The sequence below is a fragment of the Aquila chrysaetos genome, chromosome 24 (assembly GCF_900496995.4).
Source record: "Aquila chrysaetos chrysaetos chromosome 24, bAquChr1.4, whole genome shotgun sequence".
NCBI lineage: Eukaryota > Metazoa > Chordata > Aves > Accipitriformes > Accipitridae > Aquila > Aquila chrysaetos.
The window spans coordinates 10078024-10098667 of record NC_044027.1 but is presented as its reverse complement, the minus strand read 5'-3'; the positions used below and the strand labels follow the sequence as shown (position 1 = coordinate 10098667).

Sequence of the window (20644 nt, the reverse complement as noted above, 5' to 3'; positions counted from 1 at the left end):
TTGATTAACACCTGAAAAGCTGCACTGTCCGTGTGAGGAAGTCCCTGCATTATTACGTCACACTATATTATTTGTTAGAAACTCTAAAAAAAGTACGAAATGATTAATTGCTATTTTCCAACCATTAGAGAGTGCAGCACAGTGCTCATAACTATTTATAACATCCTCCAAGGACATGACAGTCTGGAGAACCCACTATTCACATGTATAATATTCTTATAACATCTATGAGTCACTTATCCCGTTATGAAAAAGTATCTAACATAAAGCATGGCCTTTGCTACTCCTTTCTCTGATTTATCCAGGGACAGAACTGTCAAACCACCGTCTACATGAGAAGGAACTCTTTCAAATACCTTTTGTTTATTTAGAAGCCCTGGGGTCCCCCTCTCTCCTACAAGGCTCCAGGGCATTCTCTCTTTAATGAATCAATTTTGCCATGCTTTGGAAATTCCTTTCTCTATAGGTACCAGCATGTACTGACAGAAGCAGAGCTGGGCTGCAAATCTGATTATCTCTTTCTCCCTCCATCCACCCTTCTCCTGGGATCCTACAGGAAAACTAGGGATATTCTCACTCCTTGTCCTACCACCAGCAAGTGTCAGAGCGCTGCAGTGTGACTGCGGCTGAGCTGAAGCTTAAAAGAAACCCAAGTGCCTCCCAGTAAAAGGAGAGTCTACTGAGTGTGTTCCTGTCCCACAGTCTCACCTTCCAGACTCTGGGAAGGAGTCACTTCTGCCACTTACTTCCACACTTCTGGAACCAGGAGAGCCCAACTAGCCCAGCTGCGATCGACTGAAAGGCATCGAGTGCAACTGTTTTCAGTCAGCCAGACCTGGAGGCTGCGCAGGGTTGCCAGGACATAGGAAGCTTTGTAACAGAAGCCTCTTGGGGGAGGAGGAGAGAGGAAGACTGGGGCAGACTGAGCCGGCGGAGGGCATGCCAAGTTCCCGAAATTCAAGAGCTGGCTACAGAAAGGTTTGCATCAGCTCCTTCGTAGTCAAGCAAAACCAGCTCCAAGCTTCCTCTGACTGGATTTTCTCACTTTGATGCATGCTAATGTGTTTTAGCCCACTTGGCCTGAAGTGTGTCTGTTACATCAACTTGATCCAGCTGCACAGGCCAGGACAATCGGGAGAGATCCACCCAGCACCTCTCCAACTGCAGACCACACCACCGCCTCCTTTCCCAGTGGCTTCAACACGACTGTGCAATACACGCAGAGTGCTGGGGCCCTCAGCTTAGCGAGCAAGGTGTTTGCCCTGCCATTCCCGCACATCAGTGGGTTCCCAGTCTAGCAGGCTGCAGAGCCCCTGTGTGACCCGACACATGTTCCCGGCACAGCTTTTTGTTCTTTGTGTCTTTGTCCTCAGCAGAAAGGTCTGTGAGAAGCTGAAAGACAGGCTCCTACCTCGTTATCAACACTCTCCGTGGCCATGCACTGGTTGTTGGCTAGCGTGGTGATCTCTCTGCTTTTGGGGGTTTCCATTCGACAGCTACAGAGGGGGACTTCCTGGAGACCATCTACTTCCATTGCTTCAGGACCATTGGAAAGACCTGGAGTACAGAAGACCAGTAAATCAATTCTGAAACTCTCTTCCAGGAGAAAGGATGCAGTCCACCAACACCACCCATGTCCTCTGGCATCTTCCCATTCCATGTCCTGAAACGCTTTCAAGGCATTATCTAAACCTGGCGAAAAAGACCCCTTTCTTACATCAGATGGAGTTTGCAAAAGCATCCTGTACTTTCCTAAGTCCAGCCACATTACAGATGACTGTGCTGAAATCAAGAACAGCAAGTTAAGAACAGTTTACTCTGAGAAAACCTCAACAAGGAAAAGCAACAATGAGGTACCGATTTTTTATCAGCCTGTCTCTCCGCCCCACCTGCCCCACAACACTGTGCTCTGGCACCAGAAAATTTGTAGGAAACCACCCAGAGTTGGAAATTTGAATAGTTAGTGGAGTGATAAATAGAGAAGATCAGGAAAGCGCAAATTTCTATTTGCAGAGGCTTATTACACAGATGGGAAAACAAAATTCCTGGGACTGTTTGGTCTCAGCCAACCAAGAATTATTTATTTTGGAAAGAGAACAAACCAGGGAAAAGAAAGCAGCAAGATGCTCAGATGTTCTTGCCTTCTCCTCATCTCTTTCTCTCAGATTTTGAACATTTTCAAATCTATTTAAAGGTGGATAAAGGCCTTTGAGGGGGCTCACTGCCAGGTATGGGGGCACAGCGTGAATGCTCCTCTGGATTCAACTCAATCACTAGGTTACCCATAATTGCAAAACACTGGGCTAACGACAAAGGGGTTGCTTCTAGTCCTACACTCCTATTCTAATCCTACACAGTCATAACATTTCTCTGCAATGTTTTCAATACAGAAGCAAGCCTTCACACATTTGCCTTTGGATTGGTTCACCCTGAAGTGTTCCAAGCTTTCCCTACCCAAGCCTGCTATGGGATTGAGTCTCAGTGAGAGGGAAGCATGCTGCTATTTTTTAAGCTTTTGAAAGGAGAGTTATTTTGCTGCAAAGTTTCAAAGATTAACTTAATTGCTAAGGGAGATTCCTCTTTAGCTGCCCTGGCAATGGCAGCACTCCCCCCTGCAGCATCCTGCCCATGCCTACGACCCTATCAGCCGAAGCACAAGCCCCTTTCATCTTGTAAGGAGTTTCCTTTAGCCAACAGGTTGCAAGACCAAGCCTAGAGGAGGGTTGGGATATTTCAAGACATACAAGCAGAGGGAAAGTCCTTGCAGTTTTCATGTAAAATCCTGTCAAGATCTTAAAGGTTTAAGAGCTTTCTCTAGGACGGCAAATCACAAAGCTCATTCCTCGCCTTCTGAGCTGTCACTTTCATAATCTTTTTGACATCCAGAGGCTCTGGTGAAAGCATCCCTCGTCCATCCTGACCCTCCCTCGGTGGCGAACACTCCCACCCGCTCTTTGATGTGCCTCTATCGAAAGAGCCAGACAACCTTTGAAAGTGAAAGAGCAACGGGGGACAGACAGATCCAGGTTAGCCAGGAGACGCTGGATCTGAGGCAAGTTCAGCACTGGGAACAGCAGCCGGGGGTGAGCACCCAGGAACCACCACCGGTCCCCCCTCTTCCCGGGGCTGAACAAGAGGATCCTGGGGGGCAGTGGCAGCGATGTGGGGAGACGCTACATCAGCATCCTTCAGGGAACGGAGGGGAGCTGCCGAGCGGGCCGGGCCGGCACCTCGGACCCCTCGCTGGGCATCCTCCCGAGCCACCGCCCTCCACCCGAGCCGGGCTCCCCATCCCCGGCCCCGGCCCCGGCGCCGAGGCTCCCGGCGCCGGGCGGGCGCTCCGCGGCCGGGCCGGCCCCCGCAGCCGCCAGGGGGCAGCCGGGCCCCCGCACGCCGCCCCGGCTGCGCCCGGCGGAACAAAGCCCCGGCCCCGGGCCCCGGGCCCCGGGCCCCGGGCCCGGGCGGGCTCGGCCAGCCGGCTGCCACTCACCTCCCGCCGGCGAGGAGAGGATTCCCTTCACCCGGAGATCCAGGGAATCCAGGGACACCTCCATGTACTCCATGCTGTTCTCCTGGCCGGGGCCCTCCCTGCCTCCCAAAGATGGTTTATAGGCTTCGGCACCTAGATGGAAACACACGCGTATTTACACAGCTGGAAAAAAAAATAAATAATAATAAAACAAATAAATCGTGCGCAAGCACGTGCGGGTGTAAGGGCCATAGTTAAGCGAGCAGGCTGTATGCAGGCTCCTCAGAGAGGCCATGAGTACAGATGCACGTAGAATTACAAAAATGCAACATCTGGGCATCTATGGCACGACTGATCTCTTCTTTCCTTCCCTGTCTGATCAGACAGATTTTCCGCTTCCACTCAGGTAGGTAACAACAACAACAAAAAAGAATAAGTGAGACAAGTTCTGCCTCTGAAAGGCACACCCGCCTGCTGCCGTACTGCATCGGCAGCACAAGCTTCAATGGCACAAGGAAGGGATGAAACCAGGGCTCAGCGCATCCTCCTGACTCCAACCTGCTGCAAAGGGCTCCAGGTACACTCCGGCCAGGCAGAGCGAACCCGCTAATCATGTACATCATGAAGAGGATGAGGCAGGTGACATTCAGCTTAATGGGAGGGGAAAAAACATAAAAGCCAAGTTCTGGCTCTAAGTGAACAAAGCTGCTGCTGGGAAGAGATTGCATGGGGACCCCTCGCTGGGAAGAGATTGCATGGGGACCCCTCGGAGCCTTCATGGGAATTGGCAATCTCTTCACACTCCCTTGGCTCCGCTTTCTCTCCTGGTTTGCTTCTCCCACTCTGGCTTGGCCAAGAGACTTTTGTTAGCCTGGAAGACTGGCTGCCACCTTTATTGAAGGGGCAGAAAACTAGTCTGCATCTGAAGTGAAGAAACAGCTATTTGCTCTGAAAGTGATCAATGGCCCCCACTTTGTCTTGAGAAAGGGGCTGCCTTGGGAGGAAGAGGAGCAAGCCAGATGACTGACAAACCCCAGGCACAGACCAAAGGCTCAAACGTGGTCATTTAGCTCAGAACTAGCCACAAATCGGCTGATAAGAAAATGGCCTGCTTGCAAATTAGCAAGCACAGAAGAATAAACCCTTTGATGGCAATGGATGTGTGAAACCTTAATAACAAAGCTGAAGGCACAGCTTCACTTCAGAAACTACCCACTTTTTTTTACCCATGTTGTTACCTTTCCTGCACTCCTGACTCTCCCCAACCCACAGCTTTCAGAAGACATCTTCTCTTGACTGCTGGGTAACTCAGGTCAAACAAGAGTGACCACCTGAACGACATCCACACCATGAGATGGGCCAGAGGTAGCTCATTACAAACATTGCAGTGCTTTCAGAATAAGCAAAGACAACCTGAACATTCCATTCAGCTGTACAAACATCCATACAAAAGCAACTGAGCATCACTCTGGGGTGGTTCTTCCTTTCCCTTCTGCACCTCACCACACTCCCTGAGCTCATGGGACATGAGTCCACATGGACATGAGTCCACAAAGTCTTTTTTGGATACTCGAAAAGAAAGGGAGTTCAGGAACAAAAAAATATTCCTCCAGCATGCCAAGGATAAAGCCACCTCATACGTATTTTGCTGTTAAAGTGTGCACACCAGCAGCTACTGTCAGTGAGATGCAAGTTCACACCCTGGTTTATCATACAGCCCATCCTTGTAAAGGAAGAGTGAGCCCTGCAGACAGCCACTGCCTTATGGGCCTCAGGTCCTTACCCCTCCACCTGGAAGGCTAATTTCTGTGTAGTTAAGGAACAAAACACAATTAGTTACCTAGCACACTGGCTTGTTTCTTTTTATTCCTCCGTCTCCTCTTGCGGGTGGGTTTCAGCCATGGACTGTCTGTCTTTCCTTTCCTCTTCAGCAGCTTCTTCTTGACACTGGACTCTGAGCTCTGAATAACCAGAGAGGCCACGTGCATGTAAGGCATGTTGGCATCAGCGTCCCCGCAGTCCTTTGCGCCCATGCGAAAGAGCCTTCTCACAGCTTGAGTTATGCAAGAAGGCCTTAAGGACTGGGGGTTTGAAATCAAGTGGTGCTAAGATGTCTTTATAGTGCCAAAAAGGAAACACAAGCACACGTGTGGGTGTATTTCCTGTCATTTCAATAGTGCATGCTTCACTTTCTCTTCCATGTAGGCTCTTATACCATGCTCACTGCAGTAGTAGCCGAGCACCTCCACGCAGCAATGCAAGCATGCAGGCACACACACAGTTTTAGCTTCTCCCCAGAAAAACTGTGGGTTTTTTCAAACTAAAATATTCACATTACTTCACAGTCATGCTAGAAAATGCCAACAAACACCTGCCTTGCACCTGAAGAGCCACCTGACAGGGTTGAGAGGGACCCAGGGGAATTGACTCTACAGTAGCAGACCAGCCGCCTCCCCAAGCAAGGTACAGGGTAGCAGGGACTAATCATGCAGCAAATATTCAGACACATATATGAATCTAAACAGGGTTTGGGTTTTGGTTTAAAAAAAATACAGTTGTCTGGGGTGGGTTTTCAAAGCCAACATCAGAACGGGGAATCAGGCACTCCAACCCTGTAAGGCAGTCTTCAACGCATCAATCATAAAATTCACATTCAAACTGAAACTGTCAGCTCCTGATGCTTATCCATCTCCCACCAAAGCCTATGAAAAACCTCCTGCTACCATTAACAGCGGCTGGATCAGGCCCTACCTTCATAGGAAGCCGATGCTGCACCATGCCCTGTTATCAAAGTGAGCGAAGCCGGGCAAAGGTGGCGCTGAGCCCTGGCTCTCCGGGGCAGCTCTACGGCGTGTCTACACTGCCCCTGATAACCGTCCCTGAGTGTGGGCTCGGTTGTGCCCCGCCACGTGGCTTACACCAATTGCATCACACTGCTTGTGGGGGAGAGGTTTGTGTTTGAGCCAGTCCCTGTCTGGGGAACCGACTGACTCACCAGATATGAGCCGAGCAAAAACCAGTCTCTAGGATGTGGAGATATGACTTGGGAGTTTGGACTTGACTGCAAGCTCAACCCTTGGTTTGAGCTAATGCTACAGACTGGCCTCAGCTACCCATAGAAAGGGGCAGGCTACACAGCCCCTGCTGCTTGGTCCTCTTTCGCTCCTGTAGTGCCAGAGCACAAGGAACAAGACCCTAAAGAGCTTCAATGATTCACTTTGTATAATCATTTCTACCTTCAGCTCAAAACATCAAGAAAATGAAGCCAAGCATTTTCTCAAGGTGACTGAAGAGTTGGGGTGCCTTAAAAGTTGGCTCCTCAACTTGAGATGCTGTTGAAAGGGAGCAAAATTTTTAAGTAAAGGGGAGTGTGGGGGACAATCAATGAACAACAATTTAAATAAAAAAAATAAAAAATCAGGTTCTCTTCACCAGCCATCTAAAAATAAAAAGTAAAAATCATCAGCAGCTGGTGAAAGTCTTGTCCTAGCACTATACGGACAAGCCCCTAGGGAGAGTGTCTGTCTGTCTGTGTGCTATTTGTTTGTCTCCCTGATAAGAGCTGTTCATCTGGTACCATGAGGTGGCATGTCAGATCAATGTGAATTCAGGCTGTGGGCTTGGCCAAGGGATTAGTGAACAACTCCACCTGAGCTCCGAAAAGCTGTGCAGAGCTTCAGGTTGTTCAGAAAACATTGCTGGCTCCTATAAGCACCCTTAAATATTTCTACTAACATTCAAATGATTAAAAGTAGTCAACACCTTGTTGAAAACAACAAACAAAAGCCCATTAGTTAGCATCAGAAAGCAATTAATTGTATCACAGATCAGGGTTAAGCACCTTGTGGAAAACAATACTCTGTGTGTGGGTGGTTTCAGAGTGAGTTTTGTCAAAGAGACATGAAACTACACGGCTTAGCTCTCTCTCTTTCTGGCAGCAGTGCAAAGGGGAAATTATTATCAATAGGACAACAGCTGAAAGACACATTTAGCAGCCAGGCTTACCAAGTCAGACTCATCTCCATCTTCCTCCTCCTCCCCAGACTCTCCAGACTCTTGTTCCTCCTCAGACTCACCATCATCAATCTGCAGCCACCATTTGCCCAAGAACAGAAAGAGTCAGTCAGGTCAGGTCTCTGAAAGCCGGGCATCCCCCCATCATCCTGCTGCGCCTCTCACCCAGCAGAGCGTCCCCCCCTCATTCTGCTGTGCCCAGCCCCAGCCTGCACATGCACTAACAGAATTTCCTCTCCAGGACAAGAACTCTAAGGCTGTTAGCACCTGCCATGGTACATCCATGGGGATGGTACAGGGAAGAAAAAATTTGACCCCAGAAGAAAGCTTTGCAACCAAACCTTAACTTCCTTGATTATCTGAAAACAAGCCTCATGTCTACACTATGTACCATGATTTGGGGAAAAAATTAACTAAACCAGTTTTAGTGCTTTCCCAGACTGACAAGCAAGATTAGGAAGACATCTCTTACTGGTTCAGTGAATCCCATAGCTAAATGCGGTGGGGATTCTGCATGTATAGTGGACCACAGACTTATGTAGCAAGGCTGAAACTGGGGGGTAAGTGGGGAGACTCTCACGGGTGCAATGGGGAGCATGAAATGGTCATAAAAATGCCTCACTACTACTGCTGCGCTTTCTGCCATCTGTCAGGCTAAGAAAAACCTAGATATTGTCTCAACTCGTGCCACTCCTATCCCACATGTACAAGCACATCCCATCCCACTCCTTCAAGTCCTGCACAGGGCATGCAAATACCTTTCTGGCATTGTCTGCATCGGATGCGCTGTCTTTAGAGGTCCTGTTATCATCCGCAGGAAACACAGCTGCCTGCTCTGCTCCATGATCATCCTCTTCTTCCAACTCATCTGAGTCTTCCTCTTCAGAGTCTACATCTATGCTTTCCCCATTCACATGAGGGCTGGCATCACCCAGGTCCTTTTCACTCTGAAAGTCGTCCGAGCACATGAGCCACAAAGACAACATCAATCCACAGGACAGAACAGCTGAATCCATGCCCCTGTGCTAGGAGCCTTAAAGCTGCCAGAGGAAAGCTGGCTATACAACCCTCCAGAGTTCTTCAATGCTGCCAGCAAAGCTAGCCTGAGAGCCTGCCATGTCTCACCTAACCCTGTCAATCTGGGGACCAAGGAGCCACGAGGAGTCATTCCAGACTCACATGGTTGTACAAGGCATTAAGGGGAGGAGGGCTGCTGGGCAGAAGCCTTCAGACAGACCCCTGCAGTCTAATTCAAACACGGAAGGGCAGCTCCACCAAGGGTGCAAGAAGGTTTGTAGGGAATGGAAAGGAAAGTTAAATCACAGAGTGATTTTCACTCCACTCTATGAAGACCTAGCACTGTTCTCCTTGAATTCAAAGACCAAAACTTCAGGGCATGGGTTGCAGCAAAAGCAGAATTTGATCAGGAGTGAATCCCTGTCTAAATCTTTTTAAGTAACCAGCTGTTTTGCTGTACAGCCTCAAGCAGTCACTAGTCACACTAGACAGTCACCTTGAGGACACTGGAACAAAAAGGTTACCACGCAAGCTATGCTTGAAATCTCTCCAGTTCCCAGGACTCGTGGGACAGAAGGGGAACATTCACTGGAAAACATTTGTTTAAGAGCTGGTATCTGAACAGCCACTCTCAAAAAGCCATTTTCAAGGCAGCAAGGCTGCTACGGGCAGGATGCTGTTGCCAGAGAGAAGACATAGACTCAGAACAGAAGATGCTGACCACAAAAAGCCAGCACATTCCTGCACCTATACATGGGGTTGGTGTGCCAGAACAAGGGACGTGTATGGTGACAGTAAATATGTCCAGTGGGGTCAGCGCTCCCCTTACCTTGGCACCCGCAGAGGAATGAGTTATGCTCTTAAACATCTCAATCATTGTTCTCTGTTTTAACACTTTGGTCTTTTTCTTGGGAACCAGGCTATAGGTTCCCATTCTCCGTTTTTTCTTCCGAGATACTGCAGCAGCTGGAAAAGAGAAGCAAAAGAAACCCAAAGTTTGCTCAGGAATGAAAAGAAGAACAGATAGAGAATAGAGGCTGTACTGGGGGAAAATCACACTTGAGGGCATGATCTGAGAAGGCTTCCCACTCCAACTAATTTATTTGCAAGTCAACCAAAAGATCACACACACACACACACACACACGTGCAAACACACAAAGAGCTTTCTGCCAGTGTTGCAAACCCACTCAAATTCTGAGTGTCCTCTCCATGCTCCTTCTGGTCCCTACATCACCATACACAATATCAAATTTTTAAATTAGCCTGTGTTTGGCAGTATTGCTGATGCCGAAGGAGGCTGAATATAATCCAACTTGCTCAAATAGGTATTGCAAGGCTAGTAATACCGACTTACAATGAAAGCAGTTGCACAATGACTGAAGAACACACAGGGAAAAGGTACCTTAAATAAAGAGCCATTTGCCATTTAACCTCATTTCACACCTACTATGGAAGTTTGTTTGATTCCTTTCACTACTTTGATCAGGTCTTAATTTGTTAAGTCTCCCTCCTGGCCTTGTAATCAAATCAGTCATCACACCTCACTGCCTGATGCTGTCTTTGGTGAATGCACATTAGAAGGATGCTTAGTGCAGGCTCTTTTAAGAATAGCATAGAGCAGGGAACAACCAGCCTCAGCACTAGTATTACCATTTGCAGCTGTACAGCCTGTTCCTTGAAAGCATTCCTTCATCTTCCACTATGATGAAATTTCACCAAAAATCTATGAAGAGACCTCTCCAAAAATCTGTTAACACAATTAAAATCATTTACAAGGATGTAGTATATGGTAACCAGTTGTTGTGGTGATATACAAAGTCCCTCAGAATTGATAGAAACATCTTCAGAGTATCACATAAGAAGATGGGGTGAAAGTGTCTCCTCTCATACCAAGTTTTAGCAGAAGAGTGATCCTCAGTGTGGTGGTGCCTGACGGAGCACACCTACCTGCCCACGCCACCTGGGAGGGACCTGCACCCTATGAAACAAGGTGGTGCGGGAAGGACTGCATGGCAGGTGCTCCCTGCAGAGCAGAAAACTGGTGAACTTCACTTGGGAGGCTATTTCAACAGGGGACTGCAAGAATGTACCCTGTACAACATCCAGAGGTGACCAGGAAGGAGTCCAGAGGACACAAGCACCGGTACGACAGCCACTTGCAGAGAAGTGGCTAGATGAAACGGTGTCTGTCAAACAAAGTCTATGGCAGCAGCCCTACTGATGCCAGCAGGAAAGGAAACCCTGAAGGAGATTCAGTGGGAAAAAGGTACTAACAAAGGTTTCAGTCCTTGTTAACCCGCCTCATCTCCCACTCAACCACACATACACACACGCCTGGGAGGTGGGTGCTGCTAGGGATTTTAACTCAGTTCTTTTTACCTGTCTGCGACTTCGTGGTGGCCACATAGCTCTGGTTCTGAGGTAGTGACTGGTGAAGGCCCGGGAGAGAGGGCAACGGCAACGGCTTCCCAAACTCCAGGATGTTTTTGTTGCCTTCCTCCTTGGATTCTTTTTGATCTCTGCTGTCTCTCCCATCTTTGGGGTCTTTACTTGCATGCTGGAAAACAAAATGCAGTTAAATTGAGCCTCTGCATTAAAAAAAAATAAATCAGAAAATAAATTTAATTCCTTTCTCTCAAGCATAATCACTTTCATTTGAAGACAGGACCACACATTCAAAGCAAAAGCACACAGCCCCTCCTCTAGCACATAACATTACTTTGCCTAAAGACTGCAAAACAATCCCAGCCTGCTGCTACTTCACTTGTTAAAGGCTGCTGCCTTTGAAGGTGAAAGGCTACCTTGCAAAGGCAGAGCAGCAAATCCAAAGCAACTGCAGATAATAAAAAGGATCAGACACTATTTACACAGGCATTTGGTTGGCTCTGGAGAAGACGAACAAATGCAACAAATACACCTATTCCCTGAAACACGCCTCGAGTGTGGCTGTCCCATCAAGCATGGATGAGAACAGAGTCTTGCAGAGACATTTCGGAAGAGCAGGCAGCAACAGGAAGGGATCCTTCCTTTCAGGGAGCATTTGGCACAATCAAGTCTTAGCAAACTCTCCCACCTCCCACCTAGCACACAACAAAACATGGGCAAAGAAGGTATTTGCTTGACATTGCAGGTTCATCTACAGTGCTGCCACTGCTGCAGCAAAGACCTGTCCAAGCTTACTTTAAACCAGCTAGCGCAGGTACTCCCAACCTAGCTGTTGCTATGCCAAACACAGGGCAAGCTACAAGCTCCTACTGAAAACCAAGAGAATTTTGTAGTTGCTACTGCACTCGCTGTCGCTGGAGCCAGGTTCCCAGGCACCAAGGCAGCTTGAACCCGCTGGTTTGAGCGTATAGTCAATGCAAAGTCTCATCCAGCACCTTTGGTCATGAAAGCAGGATTCCTACAGCTCCATGTCCCACAGCGCTGCACCTTTTGTGGCAAGGCAACCACTGTTATTAACAGAGAGTGGGGTAAATGCTGCCGCTCTGATTTCACATTTTACACCGGATTTGCCCTCTTATGTATTCAACAGATGACCTAGCTGCATCCACACCTCTCCATACATCTGTCCACTCAACTGTCAAGTAGGAGGCAGGTTTGGCAGAGATGCTCCAGAAAACCAAGAGCACAGTTAGCAGATTACAAGCTCTGTGGTGGCAATGTTTTAGTGCTGCTCCACTTGCAGGAAAATACTTCTTATGGGACTTCTGAAGCAACAGCTGAAATATCAAAACAGAAAGAGGAATCCAGGCAAAAGAAAGAAAGGAATAAAAAGCAGCAAGCAATAAAAACACTCTTTAAAGTCCAGGTTCAGACAGGCACTCTTAGACACTGCTTTCAAGTAATATGACCTTGTGAACAAATGGGGAAGCAACCAATTCTCCTAATTACAGCTCTGCCATGTGCACACTGCTGGCAGAAAGCAAGGACTCGGTCACAGACAGAAAAGCTGTAATGATAATAAAAAATGACCTGCATAAAAAGGCCATCAAATTGCCAATGATTCCTGCATCAGGCCCATAACTTATGGCTGAATTGCCACATCTTTTCTTAAAAGGCATCTAGCCTTGGATTAACAATTTCAAAGACGACAAATCTACCATATCCTTTGATATGTTGTTCCAATACTTAATTGCTCTTACTGTCAAATAATTAAATGCATTATGCTTTTTCAACTAAATTAAAAAGCCCTGTATCATAAGAAACTCTCACTCCAAGTAGATACTTATGGACTATGACCAACTACTTTTTTTTTTTTTAATCTTCTCTTCAATAGGTTTAATAGAATGAGCAAATTAAGTGTCCATAGGTTCATTTTCTGGACATTGGATCACTCTTGAGACTGCTCCCAGTTGTTCTACCCCTCAAAAAATGTACGTCAGGAGTGCTGGGCACAGTATGCCAATAATAGTCTCAACAATACTATTTATACCTCTTAAAGTCCCTAGTTTATAGATCTAAAGGTTAACGGTAACTCTTGGCTACAGGATTATTCTGAGAATTTCCAAGTCCCCTGGAACATCTACTGCTTTCCATTTTTAACTTAAAATTAGAAAAGTGAGCTCTGGAGAGGCAGATCTGACGCAGAGCTGCCTGCAACAAGTGTACATAAGGGCTGCATTTTTTGTTCTTTAAGTATAGGTTCTTGCAACTGGTCTCTGACAAAACGTGCTGTTACTCCCAAACATCAAGAATTCACATTCAGACCATGCCAAACTGTTTGGAAGAACATAATCAAATTTTAAATGAAAAAGTAGTATGTTATTAGCTTGGGGTTTTTCTCTCCCCCTGTAATTACAATATGGAAATAAATTAAAAATCTTCAATAGGGCTGCATGACAACTGTTAAATGTGACTTTTTCATGGCAATTCCAGTAAAACATTTTTTTAAATCAAATTAAGCTTTGTGAGATCTGGATTATTACTTGGAGGCATATACGGCAATGCTAAAGAACAAGCATTCCCACAGAGAGGTGACCAGATCTCTCAGGAAGCCCAATGGCATGGGAACCTGAGCAGGCCAGCAGTAAAACTTATATATCTCTCATACATGTGTGTGTACATATATAAAAAATAGTAAATCTAAGAATTGTAATAAAAAGTATGAGCAAAGATTTGAAAGCACTTATACTCAGTTTTCTCACCATCTTTCTTCATTCTTAGCTAGATAAAAGTTACGTCTTTGCTGTTATTAAATTTTAGTCTTCCAGCAAGTAGAGTGTTTGGTGGATGAAACTTTATTCTTTTCCCATTCTAACGTCTCTGAATTCTGCCAGTTCCATAACTTGAGCCTGTAGGTACAGCCCATCCTGGTCTCCTACACTGAGCTTTTATGCTCTGCTCTATCTGCTCCAAATTTAAACACTCCCAGAAAAGAGGCTTTGCTAATCTAGCACACTGGTCTGCTGGGAAATTTCTTCCTTGAAATCCCATCACGCTGCCTAAGACCTGGTTCAAGCATACCTGGGCCCTTCCTCGCAAAGATATTCTGCATCCTTCGCTGCCTAGATTACAACCGGCACATGACACCTCTCAGCAGAGGAAGGTGGGCAGGTTCAAATAAAAGAAGCAAAGGCAAAAGACAGACTGTGCATTTGGGAGTGGGGCAAGTGGGTGCTATACTATTTGGGGCACAACAGACTCCTATCAAAGCAAAAAAGGGCAACAAAAAATTACAGCAATCCATTTAAACACAAAGCTCACAGATCCACCTGCAAGCCCCCAGTGCCATCAGAGGACTCCTCAGAACGCTGCACATCTATTCAGCTCCAGCGAGTTTCCTGCTAGGGAAAAGGCTGTCCAAGGAAAACCTCAGACGAAGGTTTCTCCTGCAGAACAGGCAGAGCAGCTACCTCCAGCCCTGCCACCCCATGCCCCAGCTCTAAGTCACCTCTGTGGGCTATATGGTCACTGGCACAGCTGAGAGCAATTAATGCTCCCATCACATGCCACCTTTTTCCAGTTTCATAATGGATGGGTTCCTCCTGCCCTCCCTGTTCCTAGCACAAGGCACAGCATCAAGCAGGTATCTACGAAACTGCTTGCAGCTCAGTATCCACCCAAGCACACTCTTGCTTCTCGGCTTAGGGCCTCTCTTACCTTTTCCCAACAGAGGACACACGTGCTGGTAAAGCACGAAGGGGGCTGCAAAGAGCAGGCGCTTCAACGAACCCAATGGAGCTGACTGCTAGTCAACATCTACTCATCCAGTCTGCCGTGACAAATCCTAACATGTCTCTGCTTTGTTTCCTGAAGATCCAGAGTCCTCCGCTACAGGTAGAAAATGCCAGACTGGCAACGCTGGAGCCTGCACCAGAAGCAACCATGCCAGGAAAGCAAGGCACGGCTTTCAGTGATCTGCTGGGCATGGACTGATCTGCCAAGAATACTAACGAGGGCATGCACACTTTGAGTTGCCTGCAATTTTAACTGAGCAGACTCCTATGCTCAGAAATTGGATGAAGATCATCCTCCTTCACTTAAACCAGCAAAAATTCAAGAGAGCAGAGGTGCTTTCACCTAACACGGGCTCCACTGCAAACAGCAAAATTAGAGGCGAGAAGCACTATTCCTGACCCTAAATAAACTCCATTGCTGCATGTTATCCTTGTCCAAAACAGCCACAGTCTTTTCTTTTTTCCCCAATTATATTTAACAGTCAAGCACAGTTTTCATCTACAGTTTTAGAGAAGTACAGTAAGGAGAATCCCGTGCAAAGGCAACTCCAGGACACAGTTTGAGCTCCCTGTGTTTGCATGTCCTAACCACCACACATGTGGGCCACTGGCAGCCAAGAAAGGACCAAAATTGATAGAGAAAGAAACTGCGTCACTCAAGTCTTCATTTCTTGCAGCTTCTCATTGGTATCAGCTCACCCTACACAAAAGGTTGTAAAGTCACTATTTCATGTTGGGCATTGCAAGCAATAGTCAAGAAACTGAAGAGATGCTTGTGTCTGGAAACAGCAAAAATGGGACCACAACTATGTCCGACACCATTGTGAGAAAAATAGTCAAGAAAACTACTTACACTGGGACAAGAACACAGTATTTTATGTGTTTATAAAAATTAAACTCAAGTGCTTTCTACATTTTAATGGGAGCAACAATGTTTCTATTATTGGCACAGAAGTCCCCTACAGCAGCAGGGAGAAGTTACTAAAAAACAGCAAAAGACAGAATATCCTCCCCCTTTTTTTTTTTTTCCCCCCAAAAGCAAAAATATGGAACAAACAAACCTTACTAATTAAACCGACGTTGGTTCAACAGACCGTACACAGCATTCTTCCCACAGCCCAGCAATTAAGAGGTCTTTCCATTACCAAAGCAAGCAAGCTAGCAATAACCAAAGAGAAACCAGACCAGAACTCCATCTGTGTGTTGGTGCAAGGACACTGGCAAAGGTCCTGCAGGTCCTGCCTCGGAGCCAGGCAGCTTTGAAGAGCACCACAGAAGGACTGCCATTCGCTCCCAACACCTGAAATCATCTCCAGCTTAGACATACGAGCCGTTTTATTTCTCTTCTTTTAAGGACCTTCATCTCCGGCACAGTATGAGCTTGAAACCAAAGCCAACTAGATAGGAGGACTAAACTAACCGCCACTGCCACCAGGCAACACGGCAGCTGTCACGGAGCAACCCCCTTCTCTCCATCCATCATGCAAAGGGGTAACAAGATTTGTCCCAAGGCGCTGCCTTTGAACAGCACAAAGCAGCAGCTCCCAGGGGTATCTGCCTCTAACAACTGGTGAATGATATTTAAGCAAGAAATATCAGTCCGCTATAAAAAATTTATCACAAGCAGATGACAGTGCCTGTAGGAGCTGTAGTGGTGCTACTCTCCCTTTCCTCCACTGTTGCAGAATTATACTTTTCACTACCAAATTTCAGCACAGCTGCCGGGGGATCCTGACCACTGCCTAAGCCTTACCTTGGAGCAACAAAAAGAAACCTGCATGGCTTTGGTCTTAATCTAGATCAGAAAAGCTGCAAGGCTGATCCACCTATTAATGCCCTTTTATCTGCAGATTAACACGTGCCCTTTAGAAGAGGGATTCCGGTGTGACTTGATTACAACTGCACTGATTTGTGTGCGGTCACGTATCTGCATAAAATCATAGTGGTTTAGGCTGCCAGGCAGACTGTGTTTAAGTGTAGGTGTTCCTAAACCAAGCTACAAACCTGCATTTAATGGGTTTCTGAACCAGCATCATTCAGAGGTGTGGACTCTGCTGGGTCTGCAGGAGAGACCCCACTCCTTGTCCTTCTCCCCTCCTAGATCGAGCAGCTCCAGGGGAAGGGGGTGTCACACACCCATCAGAATGAAGCAGGGTAGCTCAAACCAGTTTCAATAGCAAGCCTCCTGACAGAAACAGGTCTGCTGGGGACCTGGGACTGGGACTATTTCTGCAGGCTGCGGTCAGCAGCTGGGGCAGCCACCTTCAGCTGGCGCCGCTGTGCCAGCAGTGCGAGCACAACCAGTTAAACATGAAATGAAAAGTACAGCACAATACACATTCATTTTTCTACCTCCCTCTGCAGTAACTCCTCTATTTAAGAAGTCCAATGGTAGTTTACGATCTCATCACTCCTGAAGGAGATTTTCCATAGAGGATATTTAACTGTGGCCAAGCTCACTCACATGGATTTCACATTTCCAGTCCGCCCATGCACACCTGGGTACCTCTCTGGAGAGGGTCCTTGATGGGTGCACCTTCTAGGTTCAGACAAGCTGACAGCAGCACTTGTGATCAGATGAGGATCTCTATTTCACTGTGCCATGTACTCTTCTTTTTATCCCCCTCCCCCCTCAGGAGACAATATCCCCATCCCCATCTCCATCTCCATTAGGACCTGCCCTTTGTTTTGAGTTTTCTGCATATTAGAGGGTCTGAGCCTGCTGAGCAATCCCAGATGCTTGCAAACCACCGACTGCCACCTGCCTGGCCCCGAGAGATGAACACAAGATGTTCTTAGGCCAGGAGCTTCTGCAGAGCAACCCACAGACCACGTCAGCACACTGCCACAATACTGCTGGGCACTGACACGGAAAATAATACTTTGCAGCAGCAGCAACACCTGTGTGCACACAGAAAGAAAGCAGCTTACCGGACCTGGGATCAGATATTTAGTGGCAACGCTGCTTAAAGGTATAGTTTGATGAATATTGGTAGAAACACCACATACATAAGCAAAGCATCTCCTGCTCCAAGCGCCTCCTTCCTGCCCAGGCTTTGTCTCCCCCAGTTAAATTGGTACTCTACGTTTTGGGCTCACACTGTGAACCAGGCTTAGATACTAATTTCACAGATTTTTGCGCTATTTCTTCTGACAGTTCAGTTCCCCTGACCCAGTCTTCTGCACAGCATAAAAAAATACTACCAGAGACACACACCTCAAACTATAGCCTCGTGGTCACCAAGTAATGAATGGAAACATAACTTGGGATTCCCAATTCAGCCATCTGCTCCTCCTATCTCAAGAGATAACTATGGAATGCTTTCACTACCTTTATCATCCTTTATCCCTTCCAGACACAGCTTAGTGATATTAAGCTCAGAAACTGGAGTTTCCAAGCAGGAGGGGCCTTCTCCAAGCACAGGACACAGAAACACACTTGCCTTTCAGTCTGTTGCCTGGCCCTGGAAACTTTTGGGTTCTTAATAGGGTTGTAAATGGATTAGGAAGGAAAGAAAGATTCTTCCAAAAGGTGCAACGCTTGTGTTACTGCACTATTCAGAAGGGGAGCAGAAACAATGCTGTCAACAACTCTTCTGAGGTCTCTGTTCAAAAACCACCTTAACATGCGACAACATCAATTAAAATTGTCACCTGTTTCAGATTCAGCTTCGATCCCAATTCAGGAAGCAAATCCTAAACAGAGAAAAAGCTGGTTAAATTTGTGAGAAAATTATCTTCTTCCTTTCAAAGACCAATCCACGTGTGCAGGAAAAGACTACCAGAGTCCCCTGACAGCTATTGGGTTACAGAAAATAATTTTTTGGCCCCAGTGGGTTTCTGCAGGAGCCGAGAGGAACAAATGATTACACTTTGCAGGCAACAACATACCTTCCTCCCCTCCTCCCAGGCAGCACAGGTCTGCAAGAACAGTCTACCAAGAAAACAAAAATGCTCTAAAAAATATTAGCAAAAAACCCTACTGTGTCCTGTAACATCAACTGCTGGGTGATTTCCACAATTTATTTACTGGAATACAGCACCTGCTATCATGGTGTTTTTGAAGGAGAAAAGGTGTGAACGTGGAGGCTGGTACATGAAAAGTTACTGCAATGCTGTGCTGATGAGCCTCTTATAAGCAGCTCAACAAAGAAATAATCAGGACAGAAAAAAGACAACTAGCAAGGATTCTGCTACTCAAAAGAAAATAGCATGTAAATTCGAAAGACAATGGGGAAAAATTAGGTAGTAATTATCAGGAAGGCTGAACAAAACAGATGTTTTATTGTCTTGCAGAAATGAGATCAAGTCTTGGGTTCACATTCAGATGCAGAGGCTTGAGCGGAGAACATGGGAACAGCCTCTTCTCACCAGCCTTCTTGTGAATTTTGTTTCTCTCTCTCTCTATTTTAAGCCCAAGGAAAATGGCCAGAGGTGCTGAGGACAAGCTATGTACTTTCTGGAGTGGCCCAACAACTGCAGGCTTTGGTTTTTGAAGCCGCTGTTACTGCGTAAGCAAATAACGATCAACAGCACCATCACAGCAACTTGTGTAACGGAGCGCTGCAAGCATTCACAAAGGTTGCACACAGCTTTCTAGAGACAAACCTTGAAGCCCAAGGGGTTGCATAAAAATATTCTTCTGATGTATCATAAAATATGAATGAGGAAAACAGTCCCTCCTAACCTAGCAGTCATCTTTTAGAAGGGAATTGCCTCTTTCAATTGCTCAGCCCCAAGGGATCTCTCCCTGTCAAATTCCACATGGGTCTGGGGGTTTGCCCGACCTAATTTAAGTGCGCAACAGGCTGCTGGAGGAAAGCTGCGAGGCAGTTTCAGTTGCGAAGCCTTGTTTGGGTAAGAGACAGCCTTATGCGAGATTTTCATCAGGCTGCATGTATTGCATCTGGGCTTCCCCCGCTTGCTAGCCAGAAAACACAGCAGGGGTGCGAGAGCGAGAGAATTCAAATGCAATCAGGGGAAGACAGAGGGGAAATTAGCGGTTTGGGAGAATGGTTGGGAAATCGTGGCAGGCGTGGTTTCTGCCCTACTATTGAGGCTGGGTGCCCACGAGGTTTGTAATCTTGATGTGCTCTTTGGACTCCCACCTGCTTCCGGAGGCACAGGTGGTGCCGCAGCCAAGGGCACCTTTCCCCATCTGTGGCTGGCTAGGTGCCACCCATCTTTTTTTTTTTCTCTCTTCCCCTGCTCCAGACCACAGCAATTCACAGCTTTGAGACCTTCGCATCATATTATTGCTGTGCTGCAACACATGGGTGACATCTGAGGATCACTTTGCATCTGCTTGGTCCATAATATGCTGGTAACTAACAGCAATCCATTGCACCAACATTTACAAAGCTGCAGCAGCTTCCCATATATTTCTGGGTGTGACTCACACTGCCAAGCAGGGGTCTCAATCCTTTCCTTGACCGAGGTGCAGGATACCTAAAAGCCAGTCTCTCTCCATCATTAGACATAGCACAATGAGAGGATCTAGCTCATTGTAGCTAAATAGAAAGCATCACAAGGCTGGAGACCAAGTGCTCGTAGTGGAGATCTGCCTGTTCCAGTATCTATTCCTTACCTTTGGAAAAAGGACCAAAAAAATAACCAAAAGAACCAAACTTGGCCAATAACAAAGAAAGGCCCATTACTGTTCACCCCACTATGAACACACCAGATGACTTCACATCTCCTTTTCCCTCCTAAAAAAAAGGCAGAGCTCTGTTTTATTAAGTGATGGTAGATCCAACCCTAAGGATTCTGGAGTGAAGACTTCTGAACAAGCTGCATTACTACAGGCAACATACAGAGAGAGAGAAAACATCATCTGGTTTACTACTATAATGATACAGCAATGCAATCAAGTTGCCTAACATATCAGTTTCTTGACAGCTTCCAAGCTTAGGAGAAGCCTCAAGTTAACATGCTATGCTTAATTTCCTTTGGGTCGAACTTAT

At 46.7% G+C, this 20644-nt stretch overlaps 1 protein-coding gene across 14 annotated transcripts in view; it reads right to left on the bottom strand.

Moving 5' to 3' along the window:
- Positions 1-20644, bottom strand: part of EHMT1 (euchromatic histone lysine methyltransferase 1) — a 123512-nt gene that overhangs the window by 29774 nt on the left and 73094 nt on the right. For 12 of the 14 annotated variants that reach the window (XM_030000060.2, XM_041119839.1, XM_030000069.2 and 9 more), the window contains 8 exons: positions 18336-18377; positions 10882-11059; positions 9330-9466; positions 8242-8430; positions 7475-7555; positions 5310-5430; positions 3491-3622; positions 1412-1557 (listed from right to left, as the gene is read on the bottom strand). In XM_030000060.2, the coding sequence (XP_029855920.1) occupies positions 1412-1557; positions 3491-3622; positions 5310-5430; positions 7475-7555; positions 8242-8430; positions 9330-9466; positions 10882-11059; positions 18336-18377 (1026 nt within the window). The remainder of the gene's footprint in view (positions 1-1411; positions 1558-3490; positions 3623-5309; positions 5431-7474; positions 7556-8241; positions 8431-9329; positions 9467-10881; positions 11060-18335; positions 18378-20644) is intronic. The other 2 variants (XM_030000072.2, XM_030000061.2) reach the window with 1 other exon arrangement.